The sequence below is a fragment of the Hemitrygon akajei genome, chromosome 10 (assembly GCF_048418815.1).
Source record: "Hemitrygon akajei chromosome 10, sHemAka1.3, whole genome shotgun sequence".
Classification (NCBI taxonomy): Eukaryota; Metazoa; Chordata; class Chondrichthyes; order Myliobatiformes; family Dasyatidae; genus Hemitrygon; species Hemitrygon akajei.
Window position 1 is genome coordinate 71,064,082 of NC_133133.1, and position 13,149 is coordinate 71,077,230.

At 45.2% G+C, this 13,149-nt stretch overlaps 1 protein-coding gene across 2 annotated transcripts in view; it reads right to left on the reverse strand.

Moving 5' to 3' along the window:
- The window catches only part of LOC140734460 (fatty-acid amide hydrolase 2-like), a 78,548-nt gene that overhangs the window by 55,664 nt on the left and 9,735 nt on the right, over positions 1–13,149 (reverse strand). For both annotated transcript variants that reach the window (XM_073058434.1, XM_073058433.1), the window contains exon 2: positions 3,182–3,264. In XM_073058434.1, the coding sequence (XP_072914535.1) occupies positions 3,182–3,264 (83 nt within the window). The remainder of the gene's footprint in view (positions 1–3,181; positions 3,265–13,149) is intronic.

Consider the following 13,149-nt stretch of genomic DNA (forward strand, 5'->3'; position numbering starts at 1 on the left):
GGTCCTATATAGCTGCAACATTACCTCTCAGCTCCTGAATTCAATTCCACAATTAATGAAGGCCAATACATCATATGCCTTCTTAACCAGAGAGTCTACCTGCACAACTGCTTTGAGTGTCCTATGGACTCAGACCCCAAGATCCCTCTGATCCTCCACACTGCCAAGAGTCTTACCATTAATACTATATTCTGCCATCATATTTGACCGACCAAACTTAACCACTTACCTGGGTTGAACTCCATCTGCCACTTCTCAGCCCAGTTTTGCATCCTATCAATGTCCCGCTGTAACTTCTGACAGCCCTCCACACTATCCACAACACCTCCAACCTTTATGTCATCAGCAAACTTGCTAACCCATCCCTCCACTTCTTCATCCAGGTCACTTATAAAAATCTTGAAGAGTAAGGGACCCAGAACAAATCCCTAAGACACACCACTGGTCACCGTCATCCATGCAGAATATGACTCGTCTACAACCATTCTTTGCCTTCTGTGGGTAAGCCAGTTCTGGACCCACAAAGCAATGTCCACTTGGATCCCATGCCTCCTTACATTCTCAATAAGCCTTGCATGGGGTACCTTATCAAATGCCTTGCTGAAATCCATATACACTACATCTACTGCTCTTCCTTCATCAATGTGTTTAGTCACATCCTCAAAAAATTCAATCAGGCTCGTAAGGCACAACCCGCCTTTGACAAGGCCATGCCGACTATTCCAAATCATATTATACCTCTTCAAATATTCATAAATCCTGCCTCTCAGGATCTTCTCCATCAACTTACCAACCACTGAAGTAAGACTCACTGGTCTATAATTTCCTGGGCTATCTCTACTCCCTTTCTTGAATAAAGGAACAACATCCGCAACCCTCCAATCCTCCGGAACCTCTCTCGTCCCATTGATGATTCAAAGATCATCACCAGAGGCTCAGCAATCTCCTCCCACGCCTCCCACAGTAGCCTGGGGTACATCTCATCCGGTCCTGGCGACTTATCAATTTGATGCTTTCCAAAAGCTCCAGCACATCCTCTTTCTTAATATCTACATGGTCAAGCTTTTCAGTCTCCTGCAAGTCATCACTACAATCACCAAGATTCTTTTCCATAGAGAATACTGAAGTAAAGTATTCATTAAGCACCTCTGCTATTTCCTCTGGATCCATACACACTTTTCCATTGTCACACTTGATAGGTCCTATCTTTCACATCTTATCCTCTTGTTCTTCACATACTTGTGGAATTCTTTGGGGTTTTCCTTAATCCTGCCTGCCAAGGCCTTCTCATGGCCCCTTCTGGCTCTCCTAATTTCCTTTTAAAGCTCCTTCCTGTTAGCCTTATAATCTTCTAGATCTCTAACATTACCTAGCTTTCTGAACCTTTTGTAAGGTTTCCTTTTCTTCTTGACTAGATTTATTACAGCCTTTGTACACCATGTTTCCTGTAACCTACCATAACTTCCCTGTCTCATTGGAACATACCTGTGCAGAACTCCACACAAACTTTAAAGGTGCCATTGTGTCTGCACCTGCATTAGGGATCCCTGATACAGGAAAGCCAATTACCCTGAATATCAATGAGAAATACATGATAGCAGTATTATCTGAAGAACCTGGACACTGAACAGCATTCCATTGGCTACTACTCCGCCAAAGACCTGATTCTATGCACTGATAGTTCCTCAATGACTGACAGAGGAAGTCAAATGGCTGGATTGACAATGGTTTCTGGAACTGAAGTGCTGACACAAGGAAGCATGGCTTTAAAAGCTTTGATTGAACGCTGTAAGTTGGCAGAAGGAAGATCAGCTAATAGTTACACCAATTCTCAATATGGTTTGGGAATTGTTCATGTCTTTGGAAACTTATGGAGACAAAGAGGATTTCTTAAGATTGTAAGAACCCCAATCAAGAATGGTCAACTGCTGTCAGAAGCTGCTGTATTAAAGCATGAAAGCTACTCTAAAATGATTATAATGGAAAAGCAGGGAAATGCATTCATGGATGTAATTGCAAAAACAGCAGCATAGGAAGGAGTAAATAAAGTAAACTAATTAAAGAAGGTCTGAAAACGTATAGAGTGAACCCGACAACTGTAATTATGGAACAAAGTTGAACTCTGTTCCATAGATGAACATACAATATACTTGAGAGATGCAACAAGTTTTGTGCCCCTTTCCTGACTTCTGAAAGAACTTTGGATTAAAACATCAGAATCTAACATGTGGTAGGTAAGAGCAAGAGGAACCCTATCCCTGTTATGGCAGTGGGAAGATGGAGTGAGGGAGGGTGTGTAGAAATTGGAGATGCGCTTGCAGGCAACATCGATAATGTGGAAGGGAAGCCCCATTCTTTGAAGAAGGAAACCATCTCAGATGTTCTGGAATGGAAAACATCATCCTGAGAACAGATGCAGTGAAGATGGAAGAACTGAGAAAAGTGAATAGCATTTTGACAAGTGATGAGTTGGGATGAGCTATAGTCAAGATAGTTGTGAGTGTCAGTTGTTTTCAGTGGTCAGTCTGTCTCCAGAGATGGAGGCAAAGAGATCAAGCGAGGGGAGAGAGATGTTAGAGATGGACCAAATAAATTTAAGGCAGGGTAAAGTTGGAGACAAAGCTGATGAAATTGAAAAGTTCAGCATGGGTGCCAGAAGCAGCACCAATGCAGTAATCAATGTGGAACTGAAATAATTGTTAAGTGTTACAAGTGTAGGCTTGAAACATAGACTCTTCCACATAATCGGCAAAAAGCCAAGCATAGCTGAGCCCATTTGTGTACCCATGGCTTCACCTTGGGCTTGGAGAAATTGAGAAGAGCAGGAAGAGAAATTGTTGAGAATGAGAACTATTTCTGCCAGACAGAGGTGGGTGATGAAGGGAAGATGTATTATCTCAAAAGAAGAAGAAAGTGTTAAAGCCTTCCTGATGGGAGATAAAACTGGATAACCATAGTGAAAATGTGGAGTACAGGGCCAGGGAATTTAAAGTGATCAAAGTGATCAGTTGAAAGTATGTGAAATGTCGCAGATCTAAGTAGGAATGTGATGAACCAATAACAAGCACTGAACCAACAGGAAAATGCAGCAGATAATTTTTAAAATAATTACTGTGCTACCATTGTCAATCAAGTATAACAAAATTGTCATCTTAAAAAATTACAAGAATAAACTCCTTACCTATCTGTGACAAGAGCATTGACTATGGGATTGACTTCCTTAATTCTGTTGATATATGCTTGTATTATATCCACACACTGTACCTAAAATAAAAAGAAGATTGTTTTACATCATAATTCACATCGTTGAGACTTACTCACATGCTCACACAGAAAATTATCATGACTGGTTGTTTTTTTTGTTCATGATCAAGAGCCAAACAACATTACAGCAAAAAGCTGCCTATTCAGCCATTAATTCAATGCTTTTTCTTACCAAACACGAGTTCTACATACACATTATTTACACTACCAAAACACTTACAATATGGGTTCTGCTTCATTAGTAATATGCAGGAAATAATTATTTCTGTAACCATATTATTTCCCATTTCTCTATATTTGACAGGTGCACAAGATGCTTACAACCATATAAAGTGTAGTACGAATATGAACTCAGCCAAATGTCTTCAAATATTGTACCTGTAAAGAGAATAAAGCTTTATCTTTCATGATCATTTTGGGGAAGAGTTATATTGGCATCACAGATAAACATAAAGTAACTTATGAAGACAGTCATCATTTCAATTTATGCCAAATTACAGATATGGTCTGAAAGTAAAGCAAGATGGCGGCACGACGCAGCGTGCAGCGGCCACTTTAGAATGAATATCTGTAATCTGTCAAGTAGGATGCCGTGTACAATCCTGATTTGATGGAGGCGGACGTGTGAAGCACGGAGGAACATCTGGTGAAACTTTTGAAATGCCTGTTTCGCTGCCGCTGCTACTGTGCGATCGGAAAAATCTCCGGGAGGAAGGCCCCGAATCCTTGGCTTTGCCTGTTGCTTGGTGGCCGGTGCCGGGGTCGAAGCACTCGGCAGAGATGGTGCTCGGTGCTCGGTGTCGGAGGGCTGGTCGGAGGCTCGAAGTTTTCGGACGGACTTGGAGTTGGCTGTGGTCGGGGCTCCCAGAGTGCTGTATCGGCAAGCTGCGGCGCTGGAAGTTCATGGCAGGAAGAGTTTTTCTTCCTTCTACCGTCTGTGTGAGATGATGGGCTGTTGGGACTTTGAGACTTTCTTTTAAACCATGCATGGACTGCTCTTTATCAGATTACGGTATTGCTTTGCACTGTTGAAACTATGTGTTATAATTATGTGGTCTTGGTCAGTTAGTCTTTTATCAATTATGGTATTGTCTGCACTGTTGAAACTATATGTTAACTATAACTATATGTAACTATGTGGTTTTGTGTAGATCTTGTAGCTTTAGTTTTGTCTGATGGGTTTGTAGTTCCTTTCTGGGGAATGTTCTAAGACAGTAGCGTGATATCGACGCGCAGCAGCCTCTCCAAACTCTGGATTGGGGATTACCAAACGCTATGTGGTTTTTCTTGTGTGGTCTGTTTTGTGCTTTTTCATGATCTCATTCTGGAGAACGTTGTCTCATTTTTTAACTGTGTTGTATTTGTGGTTTATAAATGACAATAATCTGAATCTGAATCTGAAACATACTGACAAAATGCTAATGTTTATGTGACTCCATCATGAAGTCTCGAACTCCTGTGCAATACAAAAATCCTGAAGTTATTTGCAGTGCTCCCTGATTCATTCCCTGGATCTGTGATGGCATTTTTCTCCTAATGAAATCCAGCAGCATTGAATAAGTTTGACAAATTACTCAACAATTATGCTAGAAAACTAAATTTTCTTCTGCGTATAAATTTTGTAAGAACAGCAAGCTCATTCCTTTAAATAAAGAGTAGTGACTGTAAAAAGCAAGGGTAAGAATAAGATAATGTGATTTTTCATCAATTCATGAAGCTTGCTTTGAAGTTTGGTTATTTGACAGCATTAAAATATTTGAATATATTGTTTATTTGATTTATTCATTTTTAAATTTTGGAAACTTTCTAAAGTAATGGATTACTGAACGGATCCTGACCTGGATCTGGGCCGTACCTTTCAAATATCCAGTCCTGACTTGCACTACCTTACTTTCCCTTTTCTATTTTCTAATTATGATTTATAATTTAAATTGTAATTATATTTACTTCGATTTGTACTTCAGGGCACGCGAAGCGCAGAATCAAATACCACTGTGATGATTGTACGCTCTAGTATCAATTGTTTGGTGACAATAAAGTAAAGTAAATTTATTATCAAAGTACAAATATACTACCCTGATGTTCTTTTCTTGCAAGCATACTCAGTAAGTACAAAAAAACAAAATGGAATCAATGAAAAGCTACACACAAACAACCAACCAATGTGCAATAGACGTCAAATTGTGCAAATACAAAAAGAAAAATCAAATTGCTTATAACAAATATTGAGAACATGAGATGTATAGTCACTGAAACTGAATCCTTAAGATGTGGAAACAATTCAGTGAAGTTATCCACTCTGGTTCAGGGCCCTCATGACTGAAGGGTAATAACTGTTTCTGAACCTGGTTGTGTGGGACCTAAGGCTTCTGCATCTCTTTTCAGTGAGGAAGGCAAATACAATGCTAGCATTCATTTCGAGAGAACTGGAACATAAAAGGAAGGATGTAATGTTGAGACTTTATAAAGCACTGTTGAGGCCTCACTTGGAGCATTGTGGGTGATTTGGGGCCTCTTAGAGGAGATGAGCTGACACTGGAGAGAGTTCAATGGAGGTTCACAAAAATAATTCCTAAGTGAATGACTTGCCATACAAAGAGCATTTGATGGCTCTGGGCCTGTATTCACTGGAATTCAGAAGAATGAAGAGTGACCTAATTGAAACTTAACAAAGCGTGAAAGACCTTGATACGGTGGATGTGGAAAGGATGTTTCCTATTGTGGGAGATGCTAAGACCAAAGAACACAGTATCAGAATGGAGAGACATCTTTTTAAAACAGAAATGGGGAGGAATTTCTTTAGCTAGAGAGTGGTGAATCTGTGGAATTTGTTACAAGGGCAGCTGTGAGTGCCAAGTCTTTATGTATATTAAAGGCAGAGATTGATAGGTTCTTGATTGGTCAGGACATGAAGGGACACATGGAAAAGGCAGAGAATGGGGTTGAGAGGAATATTGGATCAGCCATGATGAAATGGCGGAGCAGACTTGATGGGCTAGATGGCCTAATTCTGCTCCTATGACTTACGGTCTTAGAGTCTTATCACATGGACATGGTTTAGGCAGAAGATGTTAGTTTAGTTGCCACTTGATTACTAATTGGTTGGGCACAGCATCATGGGCTGAAGCATCTGTTCCTGTGCTATATTGTCTGGTGTTCTATGATTTCCCCTGTCATACATCTCTTGCCCAAAATCATGGACAATCACCACCCTTCCTCTTAGAAACAGAAACATAGAAAACTTACAGCACAATACGGGCCCTTCGGCCCACAAAGTTGTGTTGAACATGTCCCTACCTTAGAAATTACTAGGCTTACCCATAGCCCTCTATTTTTCTAAGCTCCATGTACCTGTCCAAAAGTTTCTTAAAAGATCCTATCGTACCCACCTCCACCACCGTTGCCGGCAGCCCATTCCACGCTCTCACCACTCTCTGTGTAAAAAACTTTCCCCCTGACATCTCCTCTGTACCTACTCCCAACACCTTAAACCTGTGTCCTCTTGTGGCAACCATTTCAGCCCTGGGAAAAAGCCTCTGACTATCCACATGATCAATGCCTCTCATCATCTTCTACACCTCTATCAGGTCACCTCTCATCCTCCGTCGCTCCAAGGACAAAAGGCCGAGTTCACGCAACCTGTTTTCATAAGGCATGCTCCCCAATCCAGGCACCATCCTTGTAAATCTCCTCTGCACCCTTTCTATGGCTTCCACATCCTTCCTGTAGTGAGGCGACCAGAACTGAGCACAGTACTCCAAGTGGGGTCTGACCAGGGTCCTATATAGCTGCAACATTACCTCTCGGCTCCTAAATTTCATTCCACAATTAATGAAGGCCAATACACTGTATTTCTTCTTAACCACAGTGTCAACCTGCGCAGCTGCTTTGAGGGTCCTATGGACTTTTACCCCAAGATCCCTCTGGTCCTCCACACTGCCAAGAGTCTTACCATTAATACTATATTCTGCCATCATATTTGACCTACCAAAATGAACCACTTATCAGGGTTGAACTCCATCTGCCACTTCTCAGTCCAGTTTTGCATCCTATCAATGTCCCGCTGTAACCTCTGACAGCCCTCCACACTATCCACAACAAACCCAACCTTTGTGTCATCAGCAAACTTGCTAACCCATCCCTCCACTTCCTCATCCAGGTCATTTATAAAAATCTTGAAGAGTAAGGGACCCAGAACAAATCCTTGAGGCACACCACTGGTAACCAACCTCCATGCAGAATATGACCTGTCTGCAACCACTCTTTGCCTTCTGTGGGCAAGCCAGTTCCGGATCCACAACGCAATGTCCCCTTGGATCCCATGCCTCCTCACTTCATCAAATGCCTTGCTGAAATCCATATACACTACATCTGTCATGGTCCCATCTGGCAATTCCCCATCTTGCCATTACCTGCTTATTTGGACCTTAATCCCCTCGTCTTATTTCCAATCATTCCCAGTTCCACTAATTACAGCACACCTGGTTCCCATTATCGAACATAGGCTAAAACTCAGGCATCACAGCCATGCTTTTCCAGTTCGTTGGTTGACTCTAGTGTGAGTAAACCTCATTTCCTGATTTTTTAGTACTGTCAGTTCTAAGCTCCGCATCATTTCCTGAATACTCTACGTAAACCTTGTCCCTGTGTAAAGACTCTCCTGGATACCGGTTCCCCATTCACAACGGCGCTAATGCCTCACGATTCTGCCTCCGCGCCTGTGTCCCGCACTTGGGTTCATCCTCAGCCTCGTCCTTGCAACAGAACAAACTGGCCAAGAATGAAACCAGTGAATACGGATGCTGTGCAACAGGGAAAAGCCAGCCAAGGCTACCTACTGTGCGCCCACGACCAACTGCTCAGAGAGGTCACAGAAAACCTTTGTGTGAGGAAGGTCAGTGAGCAGGTTGACCGGGTACCTGCTTCCCTTATTCCGTCCCTTCCAAGAACCCCAATTGACCAAACCACACAGCCTGGGATGGCTACGCCCCTTGGATTGGCAACACAATCCCCTCGACAGCCGTAAGTACCTGAGCCAGAACCCTACACTCTTTGGTCTTTGAGCAACAGCCATGTACGTACACCTCGGACAGATCAAAGATTGCATACATCATGGGGCTGTTACGAGGGGACGCCTTGGCATAGGCCACTGCAATCTGGGACAAACAACCAGAGGTCTATTCCTCCTTCCCCTCCTTTGTCTCTGAAATGAGGAAAGTCTTCAAACAGACCATTCGCGGTAAGCGTTTGCTAACTCTCTGTCAGGGTTCGCGAAGTGTAGCAAAATACTCCATCGAGTTCCGAGCATTAGTGGCTGACTCTGGGTGGAATGACGAGGCACTACGGGAAGTGTTCCGACAGGGCCTTTCAGATGAGATAAAAGATGAACTGGCAGTGAGGGATAACGTGGACAGCCTGGACTCTGATCTCTCTAGCCATCAGGCTAGACAATCGACTTCAAAAGCATCTGAGAGAAAAGACCAGCCACCTCGCTCCTCAGGTCAGCCCACGTCCCACCTTACCATCTTCAGCCAGCCTCCCTTCCCCAGCCGCTTCAAGTATAGCTCCCGCTCCGACCGTCCCCACTACCCTGGGGGAGGAACCGATGCAGCTGGGACGGAACCATCTCTCCCCTGCCGAACAACCTCAGAGACAGAGTGATGGGGATTGTTACTATTGCGGCCAGCCAGGACATTTCCGAGATACCTGTCCTCTGTGACCAAAAAGGACAGCTCACCAGTAGAAAGAGGGATCCAGAGAACACTCCCTTCAGTCCCCCAGACCCAGATGCAGATCCCAGCTACCGTGAGCTATCAATAACAGTCCCTGTTCTATCTGCCTTGGTGGATTCTGGTGCTGAGGGAAATCTGCTGGATGAGGACATAGCCTCCTGGGCCAGAATACCTTGGGAGCCGTTAAATACCCCTCTGGAGGCCCGGGCGCTGGACAGAAAACTGCTGGCTCGGGTTACCCACTGTACGCCACCCCTGACCTTGATTCTGTCCGGAAACCATCGAGAGGAGGTGCGATTTAATCTCATCCATTCTCCTCAGGCCCCTGTAGTTTTAGGATATCCCTGACTGAACCATCACAACCCCTACATTGACTGGTCTACCGGGAGGATAGCCATGTTCTGCCACGCCATGTCTGCGGTCGGCACCATCCCCTAAGGAGGCTACTACAACCTCGCCTGTCTTGGAACCCCTCAACTTGTCCTGTTATGAACCCCAGTTTCAACACCTGGCACGGTACGTGATATACTGGGAATCTGTGTGTTACGTACCCCAGTATCAATTCTTGGAACAGTACATGATGACTGGAAATCTGTGACTTTGTTTCTTGCAGTGTCACGCGATGACCTACCCCAACAGTATAAAAGCAGCCGCGCAGGTTGCTCCAGAGACACAGCTTGGGGAGAGACCCACTTTGTTGGAGGGTCATTGTGTTTGGACAGCAAAGTCGTGAGTGAGACTGAAGAATGCAAGCTTCGATCGAACCCAAAAGGGAGTGGGTAGTCGATAACGCTGTGCATTTCGGAGGTGACTGACATTTCGTAATCCAAACGTGGATTTTTGGCACCCACTCTGGTGACCCCTGCGAAGTCTCATGTATGTGGTGATCAGTCCTGGAAAAGGGACTTCTGCTGTCAGTTACGTGGTGAATTTCTCACTTTTTGTGGACTCTTTGAAACAGACCGCATTGTGAACTCGCTTCCACTGTAAAGGTACGGTAGCCACTTTGTGAGATCAGCGCTCGAGAGGTACTGTGTGTCTGCCGAATCACCTTCAGAAAGCCGATTCCGGCGTATCTCTGTGAGACTTGCTTCTTCACTGTATTTCGAATCTCCGTCTTCAAGATTGTCACTTCGCTACACTTCAAAACTAAAAGTCTCTCAATTCCCCTGTGAATCCCTTGAAACTTTCTGAACTGACGTTCTGAGACTGTGCTCCAGTAAGACTCTGTTAAGAATTGTTTCTAACTTTAACTGTTTGGAGCTATAGACGTATAGTGCTGCTAACATTGTTATGTTGCTACTAAGCAAACTACTAAGTTGCTACAAAGTTGCTGCTAAGTTAGTCACTTGTTTAATTGTCCATGTTTCTGCTTGGGTGTAAATAAACTTAGTTGTTTTGCAATAATAGAGTTTAAGAGACGCGATGTAATTCCCTGACTCCGTTCCACATCCGTTATTGCTGGTTCCACATAACAGTCCGGCGTCCCCACAGAATACCATGACCTGGGACAGGTATTCAGCAAACCACGGGCTCTTTCCCTGCCTCCACACCGCCCGTATGACTGCACTATCGACCTTCTACCCAGGGCCTCGTTACCTACCAGTCATCTTTATAACTTATCCTGACCGGAGAGAGAGGCCGTGGACAAATACATTAGTGAGTCCCTCGCGGCGGGCGTAATTCAACCTTCATCCCCAGTGGGCACCGGTTTCTTCCTTTTAGAGAAGAAGGATGGGTCCCTGTATTGATTACCGAGGCCTAAACAATATAACAGTTACCCACTACCCCTCATTAACTCAGCATTTGAACCACTTCATGGAGCCACCAGCTTCTCGAAGTTGGACCTTCATAGTGCCTACCATCTAGTCAGGATGAGGGAGGGAGACGTGGAATACGGCCTTTAATACACCTTTGGGCCACTTCGAATACTCGGTCATGCTGTTTGGTGTCACCAATGCCCCTACGGTTTTTCAAGCCCTAATCAATGATGTGCTGAGGGATTTTATTAATCACTTCATGTTCGTCTACCTAGATGATATCTTAATATTTTCTAGCAGCCCCCAGAAAAGTATTCACCATGTCCACCTAGTCCTCCAGAGACTGTGGGAGAGCAAGTTATTTGTGAAGGCAGATTAATGTGAGTTCCACGTCCCTTTGGTCAGCTTCCTGGGCTACATCGAGAGTGGGCAGGTGAGGGCAGATCCCGAGAAGATCCAGGTGGTGGAAGAATGGCCTAGAACCATGACTCACAAGCAACTTCAGCAGTTTTTGGGGTTTGCAAACTTTTATCACTGATTTATCAGGGATTACAGTTGGGTGGCAGCACCCCTTACCCAACTTACAACACTTTTGTTGAGAATCCGAGGCTGAGTTGGCATTCACTGACCTGAAGAGGCGGTTCACAACCGCTCCCATCCTGGTCCAACTGGACCCCTCCCGTCAATTGATTGTGAGGTTGACGCCTCCGACTCTGGGGTAGGAGTGGTCCTGTCCCAACGATCAAGTCCAGATGAAAAGCTTCATCCCTGTGCCTTCTTTCCTCGCTGACTGTCCCCCACCAAGTGGAATTACAATGTAGGGAATTGGGAACTACTGAACATCAAGCTAGCATTGGAAGAGTGGAAACACTGGCTGGAGGGGGCGGAACACCCGTTTATTGTTTGGACTGATCATAAGAACCTGGGATATACTCAGACCGTCAAACATCTGAACTCCCGCCAGGCCCATTGGGCATTATTTTTTGGACGGTTCAGGTTTTCCCTCACATACCGTCCAGGGTCCAAGAACGGATAGCCGGCTGCACTCTCCTGCCAATACAACTCCAAGGAGGATACTTCCAGCCCAGAGACTATCCTCCCACCATCCTGTGTGGTGGCAACCCTCACTTGGGAGATTGAGTCCATAGTAAAGGAAGCCCAACGGGATGACCCTGACCCCTGACCCCGGCAATGGACCCGCTGATCGCCTTTTTGTCAGATCTCAGGTTCTCCGGTGGGGGCATGCGTCTCGGTTCGCCTGCCACCCCAGGAGTGATAGGACACTGGCTCTCCTGAAAAGACACTTTTGGTGGCCTTCCATGGAGGTAGATACCCGTTCTATGTCTCTGCATGTTGCATCTGTGCCCGTGGAAAAGCCACCCATCGGCCACCTGCGGGGTTACTTCATCCTCTACCTGTCCCTGGTCCTCCTTGGTCACACATCGCCCTAGATTTCATCACCGGTCTACTCCCTTCACACGCAAACACCACCATACTCATCGTGGTAGACCTGTTCTCCAAGATGGTGCACTTTGTAGCCCTCCCTAAACTCCCTTCCTTTCTGCTCAGGAAACCACAGACCTTCTCGTCTGCCACATCTTCCGCCTCCACGGAATCCCCGCGGATATCGTCTCTGATCGAGGTCCCCTTGGTCAGTCTGTCATCCTGCTTCCACCCACAGATGAAAGGGCAAACGGAATGGGTCAACCAGGACTTGGAGGCAACGCTGCATTGTGTAACAACCAACAACCCGTCTACCTGGAGTGACCACCTCGCGTGGGTTGAGTACACCCGCAACTCTCTGGTTAGTACTGCCATCAGAAGGTCTCCCTTCGCATGCTCCCCTGGGTACCAACCTCCGCTGTTCCCCGCCCAAGAAGGGGAGATCACGGTGCCATCTGTTCAGGCCCATATCGATCGGTGCCACAAGGTTTGGGAAGACACACGCACGGTCCTGCTCAGATCAGCCGATCGCAATAGGAGAATTGCCGATCGACACCAGACTACTGCACCTGAGTATCGACCTGGGCAGAAGGTGTGGCTTTCATCCAAAGACATCCCTCTCAAAAATGAGCCTAAGAAACTCGTCCCTCGCTTCCTGGTCCCGTCTGGCATTTCCTCATCTTGCCATTACCTCCTTAATTGGGCCTTAACCCCCTCATCTGATTTCCAATCATTCCCAGTTCCACTAATTACAGCACAGCTGGTTCTCATTAGTGAATGTAGGATAAAACTCGGGTGTCACAGCCAACCATGTTGGTCGACTCTAGTGTGAGTAAACCTCGTTTCCTGATTCCTTAGGACTGTCAGTTCTAAGCCGCACATAATTTCCTGGATACTCTACGTAAACCTTGTCTCTGTGTAAAGACTCTCCTGGATACTGGTCTCTTTTC